The sequence below is a fragment of the Artemia franciscana genome, unplaced genomic scaffold (assembly GCF_032884065.1).
Source record: "Artemia franciscana unplaced genomic scaffold, ASM3288406v1 Scaffold_592, whole genome shotgun sequence".
Classification (NCBI taxonomy): Eukaryota; Metazoa; Arthropoda; class Branchiopoda; order Anostraca; family Artemiidae; genus Artemia; species Artemia franciscana.
In genome coordinates, this window is record NW_027066231.1 from 127,733 (window position 1) to 141,653 (window position 13,921).

At 35.8% G+C, this 13,921-nt stretch overlaps 1 protein-coding gene across 2 annotated transcripts in view; it reads right to left on the minus strand.

Annotated features, from left to right (window-relative positions):
- LOC136043424 (VWFA and cache domain-containing protein 1-like) overlaps window positions 1–13,921 on the minus strand; it is a 102,728-nt gene that overhangs the window by 74,301 nt on the left and 14,506 nt on the right. For both annotated transcript variants that reach the window (XM_065728334.1, XM_065728336.1), the window contains exons 4-6: window positions 10,642–10,790; window positions 5,779–5,885; window positions 1,365–1,592 (exon numbers count right to left, since the gene is read on the minus strand). In XM_065728334.1, coding sequence (XP_065584406.1) covers window positions 1,365–1,592; window positions 5,779–5,885; window positions 10,642–10,790 — 484 coding nt within the window. The remainder of the gene's footprint in view (window positions 1–1,364; window positions 1,593–5,778; window positions 5,886–10,641; window positions 10,791–13,921) is intronic.

Here is a 13,921-nt window from a genome sequence, read left to right on the forward strand (position 1 = left end):
CATCCATGATCTTTTTTTTAGCATAAACATACAAAATTCTTTATTTTTATTTGCAAAGATTTGTAGAACTTGAAGTAAAGCGTAAATAAAACTTTACCTCTAATAACAACCCTCTCCCTCTGCAATCCCTTGCTACGGTGGGCTAGCCACATTTTGTCATGGTGGCGTGAAATATGCATTGTCTAGACTCAAAGAAACTTGGCATTTTCACTAAAGCCTCTTAGAAATAACCAAATGGAAAAATGTCTCTTTTTTCTCGCAGGGGCGTCTAATAGAGCAATAGAAACGTAGCATTTTCATAAAAACCACTCAGAAATAGCTCTTAAAAGGGCTGAAATTTATCTCTAATAACAACCCTCCCCCTCTGGAATCGCTTGCAAGGGTTCTTACCTTTCTTTAAATCATGGTTAATTTTGCTTATATTTTATCTCTTTTAAGCTTTTTTTACTTTTTTTCCGTATATCCTTTGGATTTCTAGTTTCAGGATAAAACTACAATACGTAACCATTTACGTAATAGAAATTCTAACGCCAATGCTATGCAGCATCTACTATGCAACCTAACATGTCTAGGTCACGTTAGAACACTAATAGAATGTAGCAAGGAGGTGCATCTAATAAAGCAAAAATCAATAGCCTTGCTGGATAGTTACACGGCTCGGAGACAATTGTTCGCAAACATGCGAGAACTTTAATCATTCTAGAATTTGGGTAAGGAATTCCCTCGTGTGTGCAATAGGTTATCATGTAGAGTGCGTTAGTCGATTCAAAATATTAGAAAGACTTTCATGGTTTATCTGGTTAGCACTCAATTTCATTGAGGGGAAACCCTCTCGAGTCCTAATGACAAAATTCCTGGACAAAAATCTTTAGTTAGTAAATGTTCCCTGAAAAAAAAACGGATTGAAATGAATCTGTTAAAGTATTAGGTAACATTCCACGTGTACATTGTCATTGCGTAAGACCCACATGTCCGCTGCCATTACCACACCCCCAATAAATCTATCAATTCAAGCCAGATTGCGTCAAATCCGACGTTTGTACCGTTATTACGTAACACCCACGTGTGTGTTCCCCTCAGTTAAAACCAGGACTTGACTAACGGGCTCTAACATGTCCTATTATGTAACACCCCGAAACCCATTACACAACAACCAAAGTAAACCCTCCCTATGATGTAGCATATATCTGAAAACATTCCATACGACGTAGGTGTACTATACACGTGGACTAAGCATTACGTCAGGAAGGGACTAATAGCTCCATATATACCCCCTATTTGTCTTCTAGAAACTGAAAAGCCTACATTACTGCTTACTAACAACAACATCAATAGATGGAATCAGAAATCATGGATTTTCTTACCAAGAGCTTTGGCAATCATCAGCTGATTGTAACTCATTGCTGATCCATGGTCAACCAAAATAACTACCACTTTTCTTTGAGGATAAACAGTTGATACATAAATGTCAGCTCTGTAATCAGTTTCACTGTTTCGACAGCCAAATGAGGGATATTCACAATGTGCTCCGTCGGAGCCAATGAAATATTGCCATTTCAATCCAGGAGTCATGCGCAAATTGGATGCATACACTAGAAAAAAAGTAAGTAGCGGTAATCAGAACTATAGTAGAGACAATATTTTTCTAAAAACGCTAGAATCTAGAAATGAAGTTAGAGTGAATAGATCTAGAATTAGATTAATAGGAGCACTGAGTGAAGGTCTCGTAGCATATACTTCTGTAAATCTTTAAGAATTGTCCAGAAAAAGGACTCAACGTTTCACATTCACAAATTATTATGGTTTTTACATAATTCACACTATGGTCCATCCGAGCCACTAAAAAATGGCCAATTCAATCGAAGAGTGAAGCGTAATTTCAATGCATTCACTTTAAAAAAGTACATAGCTCTAGTCTGAACATAGGATCTAAATTTGTCAAGCAAAAAAGGTAAACCGTGCAAAATTTTCTAAATCTTCAATTTCACTAAATCAACTTCACCAAAACGAGACAGATGTCCTATGAAATAATAGAATGGCAACACTCTTGACAATAGAGCTCTTCCTTCAGACCATCCCCTGTTCTTAGTGTACACGAAAGGTGTAAATTTAATTAAAACTTTACAACTTGGTCAGAACAAAGAGTAAGTGTAAACTAAGAGAGTTAGAGCGTTGGCAATATTTGACATCTTTTCAAGCTCATTTTTCTCGCAGAAGCTTAGATCGGATAGTCATTCATACCCCAATTTTACCAATTACACCAATTAAATCTATTATTTTTATTAATACACTGAAAAAATGCTAAGTATCGCCAAACGCTAGATGGCGTTGAGAATATTTTTTCGGCACTAGCGCCAGTTTCCACTCTTATAAGTTAACCATACCCTTTGGGTCCGAATATAAAATGATCGTGAAACACCCAAAATTAAAATTTCCCTTCAAAATGGATTAACACAGAAGGAATCTCTTAGCATTTTGAACAATGTTTTAACTATTCTTCCACAATCCTCTCATTAGTGTCCAGTCCCATTTCTGTCCCTCCTTCTCTGCCTCTGGTATAAGACAGGCGATTCAAAATGTCTTTATTATTGCTATTGTAACAGGGCTGCCACACGTTCAAATGGTAAAAAATAGATACTTAGGGAGCTCTTTTTAGTCGAAAAAGGGACCTCTCTAGGGATCATTCTGGACGCAAAATAGACCCCAAAACTCAGTTTTCTGAAAGCTTTTGAAAAAAAAGCGGTGACACAACAGCAAATGGCACTTGACTAAGGAAAAAACGGGAATGATCATTTGCAGACATCTCTCCATGATCAGAGGCCGCATGATAATTAAAAAACCGACCACCTGACAATAATCATGTCATTGGAGGAGCTTTTTCCTTCTTTTTTTTCTGAGCGCTTTACTTTCGAATACAAAAAATCAGATACAAAAATATGATGAAAGAGACAAGGGTACGGTAACTAGAACACACAACCTATTTGTTTCCATTTTTTGCACTGCCTTGCACTGCCTGGAACAGAGCTGTTTCATCGACTCTAACTGCTGCTGGTTCTTTGAGTCCCATCTATCATAGCCTGCGCTAACTGTATCTCGACCACGTCCTTCTTTTCAGTGCCTTTTTTGAGCCAGTTATGAGCTTCAATCGGTAACTCGTGTGCGGCCCGTACCTTTGAACCAAACCCTTCTTTGTTTCTTTGAGAGATTTTTCGAGAGTCTCTATTGTCTGTCTTTTCAAAGAGGTTCTAACAAGCTGCCACTCCTACAGCCGTTCTATTGCATTCAAATCCTGCTGCTCTTTCTCAGTTTTTTCTTCTAGGACTTTTTCCTACGGTATGTCCAAATAATAGGTTTCTCTAGCGGATTTGGCCAGTTTTATCAAGTCTTCAGTGACAACAACATTTTGTGGACGTTCTAGATATCTGTCCCACCTATCTATCACAGCAAGTTTTGCACCCAAAGTTCGTTCATTCATCGAAGCTCTTTCTTTCCTGAGAACTCGCCCGGAAAGGGGGAAATCCCCCTTAATGTCGGCAGACCCGTGTGAAATGGTGAAAATATTTTTTACGATTTCAGGCAAATTTAGATATTTTCCTCCCTGGATCACGTTGTTCGACTGGTCGTCGATCCTTTCTGGCTCCAATAAAAGTCTGGATAACTGGACTAGCTTAGACTCTTCAACTAACATTCCTTTTGCGTCACCATGGGTAACTTCCTGGCAATATATAATAGATTGTGAGCAGAAAATGGTTTTGAAACTTCACTGGGATGCAGAAAAGTTAACGCTTGCAACAGCTGCTTTCTGCCGACTTCATCAAGGGTCACCTTCCGGAAATAGGGCTCAAGAGCTTCAATTAAAAATAAGCAAACTTAGCTGGCCCGAAGGAAAAGTTTTTGACTAATGTTTCTCGGAACATTTTTCCATATACACCTGTTTTGTCGTCTACGAATTTACCAGAACAGTCGGACTCAATAATCTTCAGTACCCATTTAATTTATGCAACTGTTGTTTCATCCCGCACTACAGAAGCACCTAGGTGCATGGGCAATTTCGCCCGTTCGCCACTCTCCATGGAAGATGCTGCTGAGAGATGAAGCTGATTTGGCGTTAGCTTTATGGTAACATTCTTCTGATGTTCAGCAGTTCTGGCGATCAGCAGTAAAGCGTAGGAGCCCCTATGACAGACAAGCGATGTATTGCAGATAGTACAGTACAGAGAAAACAGACCTCCCGGAATGGCTCTACACCACTCTTTCATTTGGTTTCCAGTTGTAACTTCAAGATGCATAAGTCTCCCAGAATTTGCACTTTTCCATTCTAATTCAAACTGAATCTTCAAACCCTAAACTTTAAAAAAAGAAAAGAAGTTAGTACAAAAATATATAGGCTATTACCAGAGATGTATTCAAATAAAAAAGGGCAGAAGCAAGTAATCTAATAGTCCAAGAAATGTATGTAAGCTCAAAATTCCAAAAGAAACCTGGTTTTAACACTGCCTCCTTCGTATTTTGTACTCTGTGTACAAAATACATAATTTTTATTTTTTTCTATGTGCAACAAAGTGACACCCAGAAAAATTTTCCCAGTAATTGATAAAGTGAACCAAACCTTACCGCCTCCTAGCCTATTGACTCCAGAGGCAAAGAAGGTTGCTTCTTTGTGAATAGTCTGTCTGCTCTATCAAGACAGTAATATAGTAGCCTATGTAACAAAAAGTCATATGTTTCTTAGACAAGCCAAAATAGGTTCCAAGAGTCTCCATCGAAACAAAAATACTAAAAACCGTATACTCACAGGTATTGGTAGCCTTTAGGATACAAAGCTTTAAACCAAAGCAAGAAAATAGACTTTATGGACCTTTATCAATTTAAGAGACCAATAGGGACCCTCACTCGATTTTAGGATCTTTTAGGGACTTTGTGGGAGCCCTGTTATAATATAAATATATACCAAGAGCTAAAGTTCTTCTTTGGGAAATTTTAAGATGACTTTATTGGGATCACTCCTGATGGAAGGACTACTCCCACGACAGTGATTACCAGATTTGTTTCTTTTTTGTTCCTCCAGACTGATCTTGAGGCGACAGAATTCTCCCTCGTCCCCTCAACTCCTGTGCGCGAAAGTAGGTTGAACAATGTATCTTCCAAAGTATTCATATATTTGATATAGAAAAAGAAAATATATCAAGGAATTGTTTTGTTTTAGTAAAATACTTCATTTAATACCAGTTTATTTTTTTTATAATTAGTTTTATCCTACTTATCACGTTTCATCCAATTTAGCCAAACCGATTATGGTAGCATACACTATAAAAAAAAAATCTGAAATGTTTGGACACAAATCCATATATACTATGAACACTGCAATATAACATAAAAAAATTCATATCAACATCATAGGCTATAACGACTTTTAAATACTATATTTATATACCAATTGAAATCGTATATACATCGGTAAACATCATATACATGATCACCACATAGTTAAGTTCGATCTCAGATGCTCAATTTCCGATGGAAAATCTTATTAGCATTGTATTGTGATAACTAGGGTATATATGGTTAATCCCCATAGGACTAACATAATAATCATTATTATTCTACACAATTGTTAAATTTCAGTTGAACACTGGAATATAAGGTAAAAACACAGAAATATAAAACACTGGAAAGGTAAAACACTGGAATATAAGGTAAAAACACAGAAATATAAAACACTGGAAAGGTAAAACACTGGAATATAAGGTAAAAACACAGAAAGACAAAAACACAAACCATGAGTTAAGTTTCTCCCAGGTGAAAATGCAAACAATTGACGAGACGGGAGGCTTACATCACAAGAATTCTCCAGCGAAATCTTGGTCCCAAAATGTTCATCGTACCTAAGCAAAACAAATCCATATTATTTACAAACAAGGCGCAAAACAATAGTCTTTAACGAAGGTCTATGCCTATAGATGAAACATAGAACTTGGTGATATCAATTATATAAATAGGAGTTAATACGCAGAGGCGTGTTCTACGCCGAAATATTCAATTTTTGCCCTTAGAGGAGAGGGCTGATACCGTAAAGGTGCATTTCTAGGCCCAAAATGGATTGAGTTTTTCAGTTATCTTTCGTTTCCGTTTTTTTTTTCTTTGGCTTTCTAAGAATGAATTTGGAGGAATCTTTCTCTAGCATACACTTTAGGGCAAGATTTAGATACAATTTTTAGACGAAAAGTTATTCCTGAGAAGGGTTGAAATAGTTAGGTGTGATTTTAAATTAGTATATACTTAAATAGGGTTTAAATTACATCACTTGAAAATAAATTCATGTACGACAATTACTGAACAAACCACCGCAGCATAATTAAGAAGATTCATACTTGCTTTTGTACGATTTAATTATTTTTTTTTAATCACTTTCTGTTTCACCTGGATTGCTAGAATTGTAGTTTTTCTCTAATTGAAGATTTAACGATGATTTCTTACTTTCCTTACTTTACTTTCTTACTTTCTTACTTACAAGATTTAACGATGATCTTTCTTACTACCACTACTGTTCATTATTCATGTCTGTTCTGTTGGTGGGGAGGGGGGTGTTTTTTGTGTATACTAATTTATTCCGCGATAAGTTTTGAATGCTATTTTCCTACCCGATGGGCAGCAGCCCCGACCACAGCTACTTTTAAAGAGAGAGATTTAATTTGGGTAGACATTAATTTAGACCTAGATTAGATTTCTAATGTAAAGCAACTAAATTTTCTATATGTTGGCTGCAATAACTATATAGTTGTTTGTTTTTTTAATTTTGATAAGTACAATTCTTACTACTTCGAATGTTTATTATTCATGCGTGGTTTATTGTTGCTTTTGTTTTTTTTTATATATCAGTTAGTTTTTTCGATGTAATACCTTAAATTATGTTATTTTTTCTAAGGCCAATGCCTTTCAATGACGAATAAACAATAGTGAAATAGAATAGAAAGGCGTTGTGGTATTAAAAATAATACCTAATTTAAAGAACTACATCGAAAGTAAGTCGTATATATGGGGAGATGTGACCAATCAAGTATAATACTTTAAATTCGACATTTCTTTTGCAATTGGAAGAAGAAGAAGATTGGGCCACCTTCATTAGAAGGTGGCTAGCTTCGACTTTTGACTACTATGACTAGTTGCTACTATGACTAGCTTCAACTTTTGAACAACTGAATAAAATACAAACTGAAAATGGTATGACCAATTGCACAGTTTAACGCAAAATAACAAAAAAATCACAAGCTTCTACAGCCAAATAACTATAACAATTTTACAAGATTGATTTTTGTCGATCCTCTCTGCCGGTGGTGCCAACAAGGGGAGGGGACATTTTCCCACCAACTTAATTTTCGTTCCCTTCCTCCTTTTTCAAAAGAATAGAGAAAAAAATTCACCGACCCCCCGTTACATTTTGAAAATACATTTTTTTTGCAATTGGAAGAAGAAGAAGATTGTGCCACCTTCATTAGAAATTGAACTTACATTAAGGCAATATTAAAGAAGAAAATTTGCAACTCAAGACTTTGAATGAACCATGAACTCTTTCAGACAGATCTAGTGAATAAACTAGAAACTATATGTTACCCAAAAATAATTATTTTTTTCTGCATCAGGGGCGAATCTACAGCAAAATCTTGCGGGAGGCCGAATGTGACAAGGAAGCCAATGAGCAAAATCTTGGGGGGAGGGGAATATGACAAAGGTGCTAAGAATTGACAAAATTGAAAAGTTTATACAAAAAAGTAAAAAAAGAAAAAAAAAAAAGTAAGGGCGCTACAGAAATTTTTTTTTTTGGGGGGGGGCCTAGATCCGCCAGCGGCTTATATACGTTCCATATTAATAAATTTGTTTTAACTGTAATGCTTTAGTATATTGGCTGATGAAGACCACCGGTATATGTGGTCAAAATTTCCGAATTTTTGCATCTGTTTTCACTGTCTAATTAAAAGACTTATCCCAAATTGAACTTTTAATTATTCATCAGTTAATTTCGTTATATATCTTGTGTGTGATTTTCCACCCTATGGACAGTAGGTCCTATGGTACCTATTTAATTCTATGAGTATTTCGTATGATTAAAGTGGATGCAAACTTATACCTTACTTAAACATGCAAACAATAAACCTGTAACCATCTAATGTAAACTAACTGACTTGGCTAAAGGTAAACTTGACTGCAGTAAGTCAAAAGGCATTATGTGACGACTTTTTTTAGATTAACACCCCAACTCTTTAAACAAAGCCAATTCTATTCATCTGTGTATTCATCTCTTATCCTATGTTGTTTAGTGCTTATGGCAAGGACATATCCAGGGGGGTTAGGGGCTTTGACCCCCCCCCCCCCCGAAATGTTTCTCCGACTCGTCAAAACGTAATAAAAACCAACTGACTTGGCTAAATGTAAACTTGACTGCAGCAATTCAAAAGGCATTATGTGACTACTTTTTTTTATTATTACCCCAACTTTCCAAACAAAGCCAATTTTATTCATTTCTGGAATCCTTTTATCCTGTGTCGTTTAGTGCTTGAGGCAAGGCCATATCCAGGGGGGTTAAGGGCTTCAAGCCCCCCCCCCCCCCGAAATGTTTGTCGACTCGTAAAAACGTAATAAAAACGAATAAAACAAATTTTTGATACGTTTTTTAAAGGTCTTTAAATAAAAGTTCTTGTACCTCCCCCCGAAAAAAAATCCTGGATACGGCCGAGGCTTAAGGCCATTTAGTGCTTAAGCACTCATTGAGCGCTTAACAAAACACATTATATTTTCCTTTATTATTCACAGAACTACTTGAAAACTGGTGTATCTGATACGTTTCTACCATACATGAGACATAAAAAAAAAATCATTTTACCAACAATTTTTTCTTAATATCTAAACTTTTTACACCAAAAACTAGAAGCATATAATTGTGTCATAGTTACAAATATACCCTAGAAGCCAAAATCTTAGAAGAAATTCAAATGAGTAAAAATCCTTAAAAGCTAGGTGGCCAACAATGCCTTAGAAGTTGTGTAATACCTAGTTGGCCACCTAAAATGGATCCGGGTCTCTATGTAATCATGGGCACACGCACGCATACAATGATGTTAGTTCAGGTAGGCGGAAAGGGCATGTACCCCCTAGATTTTTTGCTCCCACCCCTAAATCTTAAGATTTCATTTTGGAGAATTTTATTGAAAAAATACTTTATTTTTTATCTTTATTAAAGATAAAAGTTAAAGAAGCCGAAAACTTAGAAGAAATTCAAATGACTAAAATGAGTAAAAATCCTTAAAAGCTAGGTGGCCAACTATGCCAACTAAAGCTAGGTGGCCAACTATGCCAACTAAAGCTAGGTGGCCAACTAGGTGGCCAAGTTGTGTGGCCAAAAAATAGGACATAAAATTACACTACTAAAGTTGAACGAGTCTGACTGTATTATTGATTTGACTCAAGCTCGTTAACTTTTTTCACAGTTTTTATTTATTATGCGCATAAAACCTTAGATTTGTCTCATCAAACAGTTCGCCCTCAACAAGCTGTAATTAAGGAGAGACTCGACTCAACAATACACCCTAAAAAACAGAATTTGACAACAATAGATATGTCCAAAGAATTGGATTTTTATGTCAATTCCGAATATGTGAAGTTTATAAAGTAAGTTTGGTATCGAACCAGTGATCTAAAGATCGGGAGAGGGCTAAATAGATCGGAAATTAAAAGTTCTAGTGCTCTTTTCAAGCGAACAAAAAGATTGGAGGGCAACTAGTCCCCCCCCCCTAAAGCCCCCTTTTCCATTGTTGAAACATTGTTGTTTCTTCTTTAATAAACATTATTGGTCCTGGAAAATTGATGTCTGGTTTTAGCCACCCATACAGATAGCTTCAAAAGTGATATAGGGTGACACTCTGTTTATTTGTTTAGCAAACTTCTTTTCAAGCAAATAATTTAATATTGGGTCACCAACCAATCGAATGATTTGCCCACAACCACGCAATGCACTCCCGGCCAAATGCAGAAAATCAGGAGATCAGTACCTGCGATACGTAGACTGTTGGTCACCATACGAAACAGTTTAGTTTTTTTTCCAACCAGTGTCTTCACTTTGAAAAATACGTTTTTTCAGATTTAATAAAAAATACATTTTCAACCCCTCTGAATTTTCGTGAATTAACGCCACTGCGTCCAACTGAAGAACACAGTGCCATTTGACTTGCTTATTACAATCTTTTAGAAGCTGTGAGTCTGAGAAATTGTTCTGTTTTATACAATCAAAGAATCAAGGGTTATTTCCAAGTTCCAAACGGCGCAACTACCGTTCAAGCAGAGCAAGCGCCTTTCTCGCTAACGTAGGAGGACAACCATTGGAGATAAAGCCTCAAACTGCAAATCAAGCTCAGCTTAATATATTTAAAGCAGTTGAGAGAATTTAGCAAGCCTTAGTGAAATAGCAACGGTTCGGGTTGTTGTTCGCCGCAACTGACTGTGGGCGACATGTCAGTTGACCAATCAATCTGAAGTATGAAGTTATAACACTTAAATGTACTGCATACTGAAAACACAAAAATGTGAAATTAATTTGAATAAATACAGAATAACAAAAAAAATATAAACTAAAAGGCAAATTTTTCACACCTCAAAGCAGAATCCTGTATGTCACAACATGGGTTAGTCTGACTCAGCGGGTCTTGAAGGTGTAGCCTGAACAAATCTTCAATGATCAATCTACTTCGATTTACAATTCTTGAATACAATAGCAATTTATTCTGCAATTTTTTGCTAACCTAAAAATTAAAAAACAGTGTCAAACAGAAGCCTGATTTTGGCTGAATAAAGACTACACATGGAAAAATGTATATGAATATTAAAGGTTTTCAAAGATAGGATCATGTGCGCCAATCAGCCAATTCACCTTAGAAGGTAATTCATTTATTTTGGATTCTCTCTAGACCACAGCATAAATATTGAATAGTAGCAAAAATTTGGTTCAGAAATGGAATACATCAAAGCGCGCGAAAAGAAAGTTTCCCTTTGTGTCAAAACAACAGCTTCAGTTGCTACCACAATATAAATACTAAAAAAGCAGAGTCATGAAGAGAGGCGTGTCCCAAAATCTTTAACGGGGAGTATAGAAATTGTTGCTACTGTTTATATTTTTATACTGCGCTCTAGACCACTCTTAAAAGAGTTCAGCCCCAATTCCTTTCACGTAGTGAGTAGTTATGTACAAATAAGTTCACACATCCATAACTTTAAAGGGAGCATTTGGAAGTTTTATTCAAGTGGTGAGTGCAGCTTTTAAATCTAAGAAGTGCAGCTTTAGGCCCAAATAACAATCTTGGCGGAAATTAATCTATCCATTGAGTATATGCAGATATGCATGTACATACAGATAATGATCATTCGTCCTTTACTACAGTTGCAGCAAAAGGACGAAAAGGTTATTGGATAAATAGCAAGCTTTTGAAATTAGATAGGCACGGGTCCAGAGGCACTGCCAGTCCCCAAATTTCGTGTTCGAATTCTGAGTGCAATATCGTAATATTGAGAAGAAACCTGAAGATAATCTGTTGAATATTACCTACCCATCTGTATCTTTTTAATCCTATGCAAACAAATATATCACAAAATACTGTTTATAAAATTTTGAAAAAAAAAATGACCGTGGATGGCCAGTTTAATATGCATGTACTTTTCAACATTATTTAATCCTGACACAAATAGTACTGTTTAATCTAAGTTTATACCTCCTCAAGTTTGAAAAGTTTCAAACTTTTATTCAAACAATATTGTTGAAAAGTTTCCTCCAACATACAAATAGCAAGCCAAACTATGAATTATATAGAAGAAACTGAAAAGATTACGACATTATTTTTCCATTAAAAAGACAATTTCAATGAAAAAGCGAACAGAGATTAATTAAAAAACGTTTCCATAAAAAAGTTTCTCAAAGAGCTCCAAAAAGCCAAAAAGATCAGAAATAAAGTCAAAAAGCCTTCCAAGTGTAAAACTACCACAAATCAACATCAACAAATAAATGGAACTCAAAACGGATAGAAACTACAATAAATAACCGAATCAAACTCAAGATTGACATGAGAAGACTGACAACCCCCATGCCTTCTCGAGATCAGAACATAATTTGCACTTCAGTGAAAACAACATACTTTTAAAATGTTTTCGCTTTTTTACTTTAATAAATATTTTTTTTTTAATTTTAAGGAGTAAATATCAATACATGCATATAAAACTGACAATCCACGGTCATTTTTTTTTTCAAAATTTTATAAACAGTATTTTGTGATATATTTGTTTGCACAGGATTAAAAAGATACAGATGGGTAGGTAATATTCAACAGATTATCTTCAGGTTTGATGGTATATTTCTTCTCGATATTACGATATTGCACTCAGAATTCGAACACGAAATTTGGGGACTGGCAGTGCCTCTGGACCCGTGCCTATCTAATTTCAAAAGCTTGCTATTTATCCAATAACCTTTTCGTCCTTTTGCTGCAACTGTAGTAATGGACGAATGATCATTATCTGTATGTACATGCATATCTGCATATACTCAATGGATAGATTAATTTCCGCCAAGATTGTTATTTGGGCCTAAAGCTGCACTTCTTAGATTTAAAAGCTGCACTCACCACTTGAATAAAACTCCCAAATGCTCCCTTTAAAATTATGGATTTGTGAATTTATTAGTACATAACTGCTCACAACGTGAACAGAGTTGGGGCTGACCTCTTTTAAGAATGGTTTTATAAATAGGAGCAACAATTTCTATGCTCTCCGTTAAAGATTTTGGGACACACCATTCACACACCTCTCTTCATGACTCCGCCTTCTTTAGTATTTATACTGTGGTAGCAACGGAAATCTTCTTAAAAAACTTGTTTTGTGGAAAAAGTGTTTTATATTAATTCCTGTTCGTTTTTTTGTTGTTGTTTTTTACAGTTTTTCATGGAAATAATGATATTTTATACCTTTTCAGTTTTCAAACAGTTCGTGGTAACGAACTTTAGTAAGGAGCGACCCGGCTCAATAGTAACCGAAACTCAAAAAAGGAATTTTGATACCAATAGTTACATCAAAAAAATCACATTTTCATGCTGATTTTAAATATATAACTTTCATCAAGGTTAGTTTTACGTATCAAAAGTTACGAGCCTGAGAAAATTCGCATTATTTTAGAAAACTTGGGGAAAACACCCCCTAAAAGTTATACAACCTTAACGAAAATCACACCATCAGATTCAGCGTATCAGAGAACCTTATTGTAGAAGTTTCAAGCTCCTATCTACAAAAATGTAAAATTTCACATTTTTTGCCAGAAGACAAATCACGGATGCGTGTTTATTTGTTTTTTTGTTTTGTTTTTTTTCCAGGGGTGATCGTATCGACCCTGTGGTCCTAGAATTTCGCGAGAGGTCTTATTCTAACGGAAATTAAAAGTTCTAGTGCCCTTTTTAAGTGACCAAAAATTGGAGGGCACCTAGGCCCCCTCCCACGCTCATTTTTCCCCAAAGTCACCGCATCAAAATTCTGAAATAGCCATTTTATTCACCATAGTCAAAAAACCTAATAACTAGGTCTTTGGGGACGAGTTACTCCCTCGCAGCCCCCGTGGGAGGGGTTGCAAGTTACAAACTTTGACCTGTGTTTACATATAGTAATGGTTACTGGGAAGTGTACGGACGTTTTCAGGGGGATTTTTTTGGTTTGGGAGGGAGAGTTGAGGTGGGGGGGGGGGGTTACGTGGAAGGATCTTTCCATGGAAAAACTTCTCATGGGGGAAGGGACTTTCAATGAAGGGGGCACAGGATTTTTTAGCATTATTTTCAAAAAAATGATAAGTGTTTTATCATTAAATGTTTTATCAACAAAAATATGAAATTTTTTTTCTACT